This window comes from Macaca fascicularis, chromosome 15, assembly GCF_037993035.2.
Source record: "Macaca fascicularis isolate 582-1 chromosome 15, T2T-MFA8v1.1".
Lineage (NCBI taxonomy): Eukaryota > Metazoa > Chordata > Mammalia > Primates > Cercopithecidae > Macaca > Macaca fascicularis.
In genome coordinates this window covers 80185224-80198159 of record NC_088389.1, presented here as the reverse complement: position 1 = coordinate 80198159, position 12936 = coordinate 80185224, and the positions used below count along the sequence as shown (strand labels likewise).

The window sequence follows — 12936 nt, the reverse complement described above, 5'->3', positions numbered from 1 at the left end:
AAATAATAATAATAATAGGTAAACATTATACGTTTGAACTAATCAACTAAAATCATAAATATCATCCGCGTTGGGTCTATATATGTTGGTCTTTTATACAATATAAAGCCTCCCAATGACCAGGATGTTTCTAGTCACTGCATGTAATTGTATCCATGCTCCCTTCCAACTTCAAACTCAATGACTATAAATATCAGTCATTATTTTAGTTTTAGGAAGTTTACAACAGCCTCCTAAATACATGAACAAATTCTAGGAATTGTCTGAAATCAACAGAGAACGCAACCAGTGGCATGGAGGGGTCTCAGGAATATCTCACTCCACACATCTGTCTATTTTTTGGTTCTCATTCTGTTTTCCTTTTGTTCCCACCATCTTTTTTCTTTACTTTCCCATCTCATGTTTTGTTCCTCCTTCTTACACTCACTGACAACATCCACTGGCTTCCATGGTGGTGGATTAGTTCATCTACTAGTTCTTGAGACTGGAGAGATTGTTGACATCTCGCCTATACTCTTCAAAATAATTTTTATGTTTTTATGGCTTTTTTGCTGATTCTAAGTGCTAACTTAGAAATGTTGATAAGTTAAAAGACTATAATGAAAACAATGAACTCACTAATAATCCCCAATGCCCGCAGAGAACCTCTCTTAATGCTTTTGCTGTATTTCTTTCCAGTCTTGTCTATAGCTCATAACATAATTGAGATCATACTTTATACAGTAGATACTTGGCATAGAATAACTTGGCATTCTTGCTTTTCATTCTTCTAAAAGCAAGCCTGAATATCCATGACACATAGTAACTCAACATTGTGCTGAGGTAGGAATTTAAGTCCACTGGACTATAAGACCAACAGTTGAGCCTTGCTGGCTGCCCAGCAGTTTCATCCCAAGAAGGCTTTGTTGCTCTCTGCTGGTGTCATTTACACAGTCATTTTTCTGAAGTGATAAAACACTTTGTTTCCTGGCCAAAAGTTGTCTCAAACAGGGAGCCAAAATTTAATCCTTATAAGGGAAGTGAAGAGAAAGTCAAGTATAAAGATTTAATGACTTTTAGCTAAAATTAATAAGGTTTTTTATTAGTGACTCAGAGCTATGACCTCACTAAGCCCATCATATGCTCTGTACACAGTGTATTACATGTTCTACTGGTAGTCCCAATGGGCATTCCCAGAAGTCCAGAGACATACCCCACCTGCATGTGAGGGATCTAGCACATGTTTATTTTCTGCTTCATACATTTAACACTATGTTCTGTGTGCTTTCCCATGTGACTAAGACATTTAGGATCTAGTCAAATGGAAAATCCTCTCTTGTGCCTACCATGGTATAATCAAAGCTTCTGTCTTACACTGGGGGAAATTTTTTTGGAATTTGTGCAATGATTTGTGGCATTTTTACCTCTTGGGTGAAAGGTCAGGTCCATCATGTGGCCAGAAAGCCTCAAAGTATAAGCCCTGTGGTTTAGCAACAACTAAAAAAGGATAGCATGAATTCAGCTAATAAGCACCTTGACGTTTTCAAAGCAGCTTTAGATGTAAAACATACAACATTTAGCCTTACATATCTTAGTCTGTGAGACAGTGAGACAGTTAAGGCTGTCTGGAGGAATTTGTGCAAGTTACTCTTTGTGAGACAATAAGAGAACCACCTTTGCAGATTTTTTTTTTTTTTTTTTTTTTTTGGGCACAGACCTTTAGTTTTCCCTCCAAGGCAGTAATGAAGGGGGCTTAAATTGGCAAGAGGTGGACAAGTGAAAAAAGCTCTCACTCATCACACTATCATGGCCACAATTATTAGCAAACAAATCTGTTTCTAGCTGAAACTGCATCCAGATTCCCCCTTCCCTCAAGGAATTTAGAGCAACAGTCCTAAGCAAATGCCCAAACTTGTATACACCAAGCGGCAATTCTTGGCAAGTTCAAGTGAACTTTTATTTTTTTTTTTGGCCAGCTCCATTTAGTTTCACAGTAAATTGCATCAATTATCTCTGGCCAGGAACCAAAAAAAAAGTCTCAATTAAACTCCAATGCAACTATAAAGAAATACTCTGCATTAGAACAAGTGATATATGTAGTAGGCATGTAAAATCGTGATTCTCACACTAACTTGGTGACCAACTAGTCAATGGCAATATAGCCTGATGTTTAAGAGTGGGACCTTTGGCATAAAATGTCCTGGCTTGAGACCCTGGCTCTGTCACTTACTAGTTGAGTAGACTTTGGCAAATTCCTTATTCCCACTAAGCCTCAGATTTTTCATCCTGTGAAATGAGGATAATAACAATACTTACCTCATAAAGTTGTCATGAGGAATACATGGCATAATACATTTAAAGAGCTTAGCACAGTGCCTGACTCATGATAAGCACTCAATAAATGTTAGCTGCAGCAGCTATAATGACTAAGATCATGGTTATGATGATGTTGATGTTAGCTCAGAGAAACTCCTAAGCTCTCTAGAAATCAGCTTTCTCATCCATAAAAGGAAAAGACGGAACTCTAGAATTCTATATGGGTCTAGAAAGATGGTTCTCTATTGTGGTTTTAACACCAGGAGCTGTAAGTCCTAGGAAAATCTGATCTTGAGAGTAAATCACATTTATCAGATGTTTTAAATATAATGATCACAAGAAATTAAGATAATTGGCAACTCCTGACGTCTCAGTTCACAAGTGTCTGATAACGTCTACTTTACCAGCTGTGAGACATTGCCATTTAATTTACATGGGATTTAGGCCAGGTATGTCTCCAGAAAAAACTCAGTGTAGGGACAAGAAAATGGTTGACTTATTTAGCAATTACAGTATAATGAAATGTTTTCTTAATTATGGAGGTCTTTTAGTTTTATTACAGTAAGTGAATGATTTAGAAAAGTAACAACTTCTTACCTTTTGATGAACCTCATTTAAGTATACTATTTTGTGCAGTAATTAGTAAATAATAAGAAAAAAATACCCATAAAATCCCATTTCCACATTTATGTATTATTCATAATGAGATAAATGAAGCAAAGTTGTGCTTCTTAGAATGCATGATCATACCCTTCCCATGCATGTAGATACACCACACGTCATCAGACAATTACATAATCAACTATAACTCAATTATCTGGGAAATTCCATTTTCTGCAAAGCTGGATCATCCCTAATAGTAATATCACTTCTTATGGTACACTTTAAAGCTTTTAAAAGTGTAATTATTTGTGTAATTCTTTTAATTGGCCTGTGAGTTAATAGAGTAGGTATTGTTACCATCCTCATTTTTAACTTCAGTCCGTCCGTTTGTAGCCAAAAGACTTTACTAGTGGCCGGGCGCGGTGGCTCAAGCCTGTAATCCCAGCACTTTGGGAGGCCGAGACGGGCGGATCACGAGGTCAGGAGATCGAGACCATCCTGGCTAACACAGTGAAACCCCGTCTCTACTAAAAATACAAAAAAACTTAGCCGGGCGAGGTGGCAGGCGCCTGTAGTCCCAGCTACTCGGGAGGCTGAGGCAGGAGAATGGCGTGAACCCGGGAGGCGGAGCTTGCAGTGAGCTGAGATCCGGCCAATGCACTCCAGCCTGGGTGACAGAGCGAGACTCCGTCTCAAAAAAAAAAAAAAAAAAAAAAAAAGACTTTACTAGCTAAGTAACTTCCTATCTATGCCTGAGTTTTACCATCTGTAAAATAAATATAATATTCCTGTCAGAGAGTAACTGTGAGAATTAATGAGATAACAATGTAAAGTCCTTAGTAAGGTGTCAAGCACTCACCAAACATCAGCTATCATGATTGAATTGAGAAACAGACTGGTAAAACAACTTGCCCAATGTCACTTCTGTTTGAAGTTTATAGGGTGCCTTCACATCCATTATCTTATTTAGTTTTACAATCCCTAGGTTAGCGGGTCAGGGGTTGTCACTTATATTTTACAGATGAAAAAACTGAAGCTCAGAGAGGTTAAGTGTTAGGGCCACTTTGCAAAAGCAAATCGGGATGTGGATCTAAGTTCTTCCAGTTTCACAGCATCTCTACGTACAGACAGGCATAAAGGCAGGCTACCTGATCCCTGGTGCAGCCTTCATGCCATCGAATCCCACAGTCATCCTTGTTCTGCATGATGCCTTCAGCAACCTGTAAGATCTGGTTCCAACCCAACGTAGAACAGCACAGCCAGCACAGAACTGCTAACCACACCAATGCCAAGTCTGGGTGTTTGAATTGACCACATACCCAGGTTACGCAAGCCTCTTTCATGTAAGTGTAAATACTGATGTTTACTCAAATCAAACAATGGCTAAATCACTCAGTGCAGAAAGAAGTAAAGACCGAGGAAATATTAGTCCCACTTATTTAAAAGCAGTTCAGAAATTACATTCATTAATACCAAGAATGTTTAACCCCAGAAATGTAGATGTGAGGAAGTGTTCAATGATTTGACCCAAAATATTAAAACGCTTCAGTATTTAGTTTATTACAGAAAATGAACTTGTTTCTAAAAAACTGTTTTCAGATCTGCATAAAGCAGACTCCTTTTGATCTGATTTCAGTGGAAGCCCAGATAAATGAATGTTGCTGCTTAGTTTATGGTTTTTAAAAAATGGTACCTAATTATAGAATATTTTCTATTTGCGGGATCCTAACTTGCCTCTGTACATGTTAGGGAAGTTCTCTGTTTTAAGAAGTCATGAAGTGTTACAGGAGGAGAAATTTTGAGACAATTATCTTAGTTCAGTGGTTTTCAAGCTGTGGTCCACTAAGCTCTGAGTTCTACCCTCAGTAGCCACTAGGAAGGGGCAGGTAAGATAGAGTCCAATAGCATGGGTTTCCAGGCACCTACTCTTACTTCATCTTAAAACTTCTGATCTCATCCAGTACTTAGATTTTGCAGATGGCCAAACCTTGATGTAAGGTACTCAAGGTAACATAAAAAGAAAGTAGCAGAGAGGAGTACTGACCTTCCAACTCCCAGCCTCTCATGTGATCCTTTTCCTCATTATGGCTAGATCCTCCGTGCTTTGCTACTCATGAAATAGTAAAGTGCTTTTATCTCTTCCAACTTTTTATTATTTCTCTTCTGCACTCTTCTAAACTGTTGCTTAGAAATAGACTGGTTTCTATTGCCCTGAGGTCATCTAGAGAAGATGGAGCACCATTTTCTATACAAGAGACCCTTCCACTACACACAATTTTGTTCATTTTTTAAAAAATATAGTCAGCTATTTTGTGAAAGGTTCTGTGCTTGGTGCCATGGCAAAGGTAAAAATGAATAAACTAGAATCTAGGCCCCCACAGTGTCCAGGGCAGGTTGAGTTGTCCAAAGCAGCGTGGTATCTGAAAGACACATGAGAAAGAGAGAAAAGAAGATCTTTTAAAAAGCTTTCAGAGTTATTTCAGGGAGATAGCCAATGAAAAGATACAGAGGTAACCTAAGCAGGATAGAAGTACAGTCACTAATCTGTCCTTTCTCTGCTCACATCAGGCAATCACCCCTGCTTGCCAGAACAGCCTTCCTAAACCGCCAGACCACTCTCCATATCAGACTGCCCTCTCTCAAAGATGGCAGGGCCAGCAAAAGGCAAGGCGTGGGACTGAATATGTGCACAACAGTGGCAGTTAGGGAGTTTCTTTCCCTCCTTTCCTAACTAGCTTTTAAAAACTTGTTTTTGCTTTTTTGTTTTAATTTTGGATGGGGTTGCATTACTAGCCTTTGCATCTGCACACTGATGACATAAGTTCACTCAATGGTTATTTACTAATCACCTGTGTGCAGAACACTGTCCTAAGAGATGCAATAAAGAACCAATATAGCTTCTGACTCATGGTGATAAACTAAAGAAAAACTTGTGCAATAGTTAGAAGTTAGTACAGTTGGCCCTCAGTATCCATGGGGGATTGGTTCCAGGACCCACCCCATCCCCACCTCCACAGATACCAAAAGCCACAGATGCTCAAGTGTCTTCCATATATAAAGTGGTGTAGTATTGGAATGTGACCCATATACATCCTCTGTGTACTTTAAATCATCTCTAGATTATGTATAGTACCTTATAAAGTGTGAATGCTATGTAAATAATTGTTACACTATAATGTTTAGGGAATAATGATGAGAGAAAACATCTGTACATATCCAGTACAGATGCAACCATCCATTTTTTTTCTTCAAATATTTTCAGGCTATGGTTGAATCCATGGATGCAGGACCCATGGATATAAAGGGCCAACAGTACACAGTTAAAAGTGAGGAGAGGAGTTAGTATTACGGGTGTTGAGAAGAAGGAGAGAGAATTTCTGGCTAGATGTTAAGAGAGAAAATAGGCAAGAATTTAGGAGAAGTAGCATTCGACTAATAAATTTCGGTGGGCATTATGGAACCACGTGAGTCATCTAAATGGTGAAGTGAAATATTAGGTGCTTTGGCAGCAGAGTAGACTGGATTGATTTGTTAGGAGACTGGTATGAAAGTGCCTGAACTTGTGTCAGGAGGAGATCTACTTGTCAAACATTGCTGGTGTTGCGATGACAACTGGAAGAACTGAGTGGTGAAGATAGCCCAGTGTACAGTGGATAGGAGAATGGCCATGTCTGAATGGTAGTCATGATCACAGGAGAAGAAGCAGGGCCAAATAAAGAATTGTCTGGGATGCACTGAGCTTGAAAAGCCTAGAGCACATCTAGTTATCAGGAAGTCAGAAATGAAGATTTGCAGTTCCAGAGAAGAGGCAAGAGGTCCTGAGAGATTCACTGAAAGAAACCTTGAAACCATAAAAGGATCTCTTTATGGCTCATTTTCATTATAAAAAGAACAGAACTGGCCGGGCGCAGTGGCTCATGCCTGTAATCCCAGCACTTTAGAAGGCCGAGGTGGGCGGATCATGAGGTCAGGAGATTGAGACCATCCTGGCTAACACGGTGAAACCCAATCTCTACTAAAAATACAAAAAATTAGCCAGGCATGGTGGCGGGCACCTGTAGTCCCAGCTACTCAGGAGGCTGAGGCAGGAGAATAGCGTGAACCTGGGAGGTGGAGCTTGCAGTGAGCCCAGATCGCACCACTGCACTCCAGCCTGGGCGACAGAGTGAGACTCCGTCTCAAAAAACAAGAAAACAAAACAAAACAAAAAACAAAACAAAACAAAAAACCAGAACCCCAGTAAATTAGGTGTCCATGGACTTAACTACTTTAGGATTTTTCTTGTAAAGAGAGATGTATCACAATAGTTAAATTCTACAACTGATCAGTGTGAGCCCAATTTTGGCTTGTTTTTTGTTGTTGTTGTTGTTTTTTGTTTTTTTAACACTGGGGACTCTGTTCTAAAGTAGCATCTTAGATCACTTCTGCACAGACTCAATGATCTTGAAATGACACATGGAATTTGAGGTGATGGCCTCATTTCATCCACTTACATCATAGTTCCAAAGTTTCTGTCTTTTGCTTTCTTAGATTTGAATTTTTTCATACTTGAATATTCTAATTGTTGTGATTGTAAAAGATAATATAGAAAGCTTAGAAAACAGAAAAACATTTAAAAAGAAAGCAAAAAATACTCACAAGCCAAACACCAATAACTAACCACTGTTGAGAGTTTTTTATATATGTGTGTACACACATATATGCATGTATACATATGTGTGTATACATGTGTCACAGGAACACATGCAAGTTATGAAAATGCATAGATATGTACGCCATCTATATATTTTCTTAGTATTATAGATCGTATCATACATTCTATTTCATAGTCAATTATTTTTAGTTAACATTACATTTGAGCATTTTTCCATGTCATTAAAAATGATTCAAAAACCATTATGTCCATGTGCTGCATAATGTTTCATTATATAAACTTGTCATAACTGAATCATTCTCCTGAATTGTCATTGGACAATTCAGTAAGACATGTATTTTTAGAGGATGAGGTGGGATGCCTTTTCTACGTATACCACATCACTCCAGAATGATCACTTGCTCATGCTCACCTTCTCTTCTTACCACCACAACCCCTGATGATGGGGATATTAGATGGAGTCATGTTACTGCCCAGTGTAAGAGAAACAATGTAAGAACTGTGAGCGTGGTGGTCAGCATAGTGAAGGCAGTAGAGAATGAGTTTTACCCCCAAGCCAACTGTTTCTTCTATCTTTTCCCTTTGTGATCATTTTTAAAAATCATTTTTGCCTCCTTCACCACACCCCACATATTCAGATGCATGTCTGAATGCATGCATATACGCACACACACCCACATGGAGACCTAAACATGGGGAGAACTTCTTAAAGTCCCGAAATTACATTATTTTTCATTATTATTTATGATTCGCACTTTGCCTAAGAAAAAAAAGTAAGCAATAGGTAAGCAATAGGAAGTTAACTTCAGGCAAGCTTGCTTCCCCCCAGTAACAGTGTAGTGAAAGGCTAGGGCCATGACATGAACCCCAGAGAGAGCTGAGCCCGTGCACACGAATATGCATTAGCAGGACTGGACAGAGCACCATTGTTTTGATATCTTTCTGTTTTCACAGGTGCTATAGAGTCATTTTATGAGTCTTCACCATGACCCATGTCATAGAAGACAAATATAGCTATAGTTTTGCTGAATCCAGGTTTCAAGCTCCTTGTTCAAACAAAAACATAATTTCTAAATCGGTCCAAAGCAAAGTTCAACGTCTTGAATTTTGTACACTCTCCCTTTTATTCTCCTTCACTTCAGCTTGTCTCCTTCAATGTTACTGTCTCCATTTTAAATATCATCAGCTGATAAATCAATTGACAGAGATCTGCAACAGTTTATTCTAATATTGAAGATGACAAATTACAGCCATAAATTTTTTCGGGAGAGAAGTCTATGGTATGCATTTCTGCATTTAGAAATTGATGTAGCATGAATAAAGATACTAGAGTAAGGTAAAATATAATTTCAAAGTCATCTTGATTTATTCCTTGATTGACTACTATTAGATAACAGTGTATGTACAAACTTACTAGAAAAACTGTGGAAGATGATTGGCATTCTTTAAAATATAGTCCTTTTAGAAAAAAAGTTCCCTTTATTACTAGATGTAAAAATGATTCTTACTAGATATTAGAATGATTCTAACATAAGGAAGGATTAAGCTTTCACCTGATTTCTTATCTGTCAGAAGGTAGAAAAAAATAGGATGGTTAACTCAAAAAACAGAAAAGGTTAAAGACTGTTCATTTCATTCTTGTGTGAAGAACTGTGGGATTTTGAGCATGCCCAAAAGGCAGCATCCCATTTCTTATACATTGTTACTGAAAGTTAATACACACACATGCACACACACACATACACACACCATGAAAATTCTCTCACAGAAATGAGTATAAAAAAACTTATTCACACAAATAAATACAGAAAATTTAGTCATGTAGAATAAATAAGTTAGTACTCCAATGACTTGCCCTCCTGCAAATAGATATCCATCTTAATCACTTTGTTTCCTATTTTTTAAAAAACAAAATTTGACTTCTCTCATGTATCCCCTTACCTTTCAGGAATTTCTTCAGAAACTATGCAGGCCCCTTTATCCCCCTCTCTCTCCTTCTTACCTTTCATCATCTCCAGCCAGTGCTGTTTTTATCTTTGTGATCCACACTCATGGCTCACTCTTTCTACCCAAACACCTGGATTTGCTAGCCATATTTTTTAAACCTACTATATCATCTTATATCAGAGGAATGGGTAAAAATGGAAGTCTTTATTTATTTAAATATAAAGATAAACATATTTATATTGAATATATAGATATTATATAGATATATAAATATATATACATCCATCTATCCCAGAGGCACAGATAGAATACATGAGTTCCTTCAATAGCTTTCTATCTTTTATCAGTTGCAAAATAAGCATCTTCCACTTATGCGCTACCATGCTCTACATCTGTGCATCTCCATCTCCCACTCTTGATGAAGGTGCTGTTGCACTAGTAGTCTTATCCAAAAACCATGAATCATCAGTCTGCCACAAACTGGACAATTAGGCCTCTGGAGGGACCCACCAGTCTTACCAGTTGGAGACTTTAGTCGAAATCAGTGAAGTAGGTTAGAGTAGTTTGTTGGGATCCTAAAGGCCTCCAGGAACTTCCACACGGCCTATGATATGTCTTGTGGATCCTGAGCAGTCACTCTGTCTCTAAACCTCACAGGTTTCCCAGGGTCCTAGATGTACTAACAAGCCATGACAATCACAACCATCACTGCAATAGCAGTTAACACTGTATAATATTTCATAGACCAAAAAACCCACTTTTCATAATATCTCATTTTAACTGCCTACCTTTATTTTGTTAGGAAATTTCCCTTTGCTAATAATTGCCTACTATGTTCAGTAGTTTCCCCCTCCCCTTATAAAATACCCAAGTGGCTACTTTCCAGGTATTAGTGAAATCCCTAGATCTGCCAAGAGAAGAAATCTAGCTAATGCAGTTACGTAGTATTGTCAATTCTGAGGTACATGTTCTCTGGCTTGAATAGCTCTCTCTTTCATCAGAAGTGAGACAGTTACTGTAATTGCTTGGCGAGCATCTGGAAGTAACATGAATAATGATGATAATAAGAATGACCTCATAGGATGTATAATTTGGGGATTAAAGAACATTTACAACCTTATTGTGTCATAGTTAATGATGAGGTGCCAAGTTTTCTTGCCACCACCCTTTGCAATGGTATTTCCTGCTTGAATCAGAGAACTAATTACAGTAAATGGTGTCCTTTCAAAGAACTTGCCCCATCCTAAAGCATATGCTGGCATAAAAATATAAAACTGTTTTAGTGTTGTTTTACAGATACAAGTTATTAATGTTATTTTGCATTTGTATTAAAAATTTGTATAATGTAATCATTTAGTGTTTATTTTATTGTGTGTACCTTCTACTCAGAGGGTTGGCATTATTGTTCCTAACAGTGACGGATACAAGCAGATCATGCCTTATGACCTCTACCATCCCCTTCCTCGGTACGTAAATCAATCATCCTGATGTTAGAATTAGCAAATTAGTCTTCTGCTGCTTATCGATATATATAGATATACATATACAAAGAGAGAGAGATTATATGTTTTTAAGATGGTAGATGGTATATTTTGCAATCCATCCTGAGTTCTGCTTTTGTATAATACTAGCCTGCTCAGACTGTAAGCTTATCATTCAAAAACCATTTTAAGGTAGAATCAAGTTACACTGGAGTGAACACAGTAATTCACTCTGATTAGATACAGTGTATGGGTTTATGTTATGTCTTTCTTTCCCTCCCTTTGTTCTTTTCTATTTTTCCTCTCAATAGGACCCTAGTCATTAAAGCACTGTTGCTAACTATTAAACAAACACTGCCTAAAGTATTATTGCACTACCACTAACATGGAATTCCAGATGTGGTATTATTCTGCATAGGGGCTTTAAATGTCCACTTTTGATTCAAAGAAATTATAATTAAGTACAAAAGGCAAATTTTTATATTCTAATTGTTCAGAACATTTTGGGGAACATTTTTTCTAAACAAAATTCAGTGTGCTGCATTGCTTTTTTAAAGTTCAGTACTTTTAAAAACTAGAAAAAAGGTAATGAAAGTAATTCAGGAACTTTTAAAAGAAATTGTTCCCTTTATAATATATTCATAAGAAAACTGGAGAAGCTGAAAAATCCGCTAGCTACTGAGTGTGTTGCCTGCATTGGAAACAGCTCCACAGAGAGCAGAAATTAGAGTTGGGATTGAAGTAGACCTATGGTCTATTTTCTTTGCTTATTTGGCCCTCAGGGAATCAGCTGCTATTTAGAACCAAGGGTTTAAATCAGATCATGAATGGTTGGAGTAATCCACAGCAGCCTGCTCCATCTCAAATTAAACCAAGCCCAGAAAATAATTTTATTTTGAACTGTAAAGATTTGATGGAAAAATCTCCAAATACCTAATGAATTAGAATCCAAATAGAAGTCCCTTGAGGTCATCTAGTGCAACTCCCCATTGATGATGCTTCATTCTCCCATTCCTTCTCCAACAATCACAACCATATACCACAGATATGTTTAATATATATTTACACAAATATGCATTCACATATTCAATGCATATGTATTCACACATGTATATACACATCTATCGATGTTTATATAATACATATATACAAGTGAAAATTGTCATCCAGCATCTACTTAAATATGTCTAGCGACTGGCAGGCAACTCACTTTTCACCTAATGATCACATATAGGAAAGGAATTTTACTAGATATACTTCTTGTTTTTCTTGTTATTTTTAATTCTTTCACTACGTGACTATGTCATTAGTCAGCTCCCTCCTACTTTCCTATGACTATATTGATAAAGACAATAAATGTCTTCACAATGTTCCTAATGCATCATTTTTCTGGTTTTATCCAGAACTCTTGTCCTTGAAAAAAATTTAATGAAAATAGCAAAGATTAATTTAACTGAACCAAGATTTCCTTTGGTTTCAATTTGTCTATCTGTGAACTAAGTGTTCATAGGATATACGTATCTGTTTGTATGAAAGCCATACATTTCATTATTTCACGATAAAGGTAAAGTTGGACATCAGGAGTAAGCAACATCAAGTTTATGTTTTATGTAATGACAACTCCTAGATTTCTGTTTTATCTGTGATCTCTCTTGTTTATATTTCTCTGGCATAACTAATGCCTTTATTAGGTTAAAATTGATTTCTTATAGGTTGGGATTTTCTCCAAATGCCTAAATCCCAATGATATATTAAAACGATCCTCCTGGGTGTGTGTTTGTACTATGTCCTTGTATACACTCTTGGCATATCTATGTATCACAATGGGTAAGAACAATAAACTTTATTTCTTACCCCTTTGTATGTCTGATACTGAACTAGTTATAAAGTTAGATATTCAGCTATATTGACAGACTGTTAGTAAATGGAAGCTATTTTTACAGCTGTGTTTTCATT

The 12936-nt window shown here is 37.2% G+C and overlaps 1 protein-coding gene across 6 annotated transcripts in view; it reads left to right on the top strand.

Moving 5' to 3' along the window:
• Positions 1–12936, top strand: part of ADAMTSL1 (ADAMTS like 1) — a 979893-nt gene that overhangs the window by 748757 nt on the left and 218200 nt on the right. For 3 of the 6 annotated variants that reach the window (XM_005581665.5, XM_005581663.5, XM_015437117.3), the window contains one exon: positions 10915–10965. The exons of 2 other annotated variants lie outside the window; for them this stretch is intronic. In XM_005581665.5, the coding sequence (XP_005581722.4) occupies positions 10915–10965 (51 nt within the window). Of the gene's footprint in view, positions 1–10888; positions 10966–12936 lie in introns of all 6 variants that reach the window. One more of the 6 variants, XM_074017426.1, reaches the window with a different exon arrangement.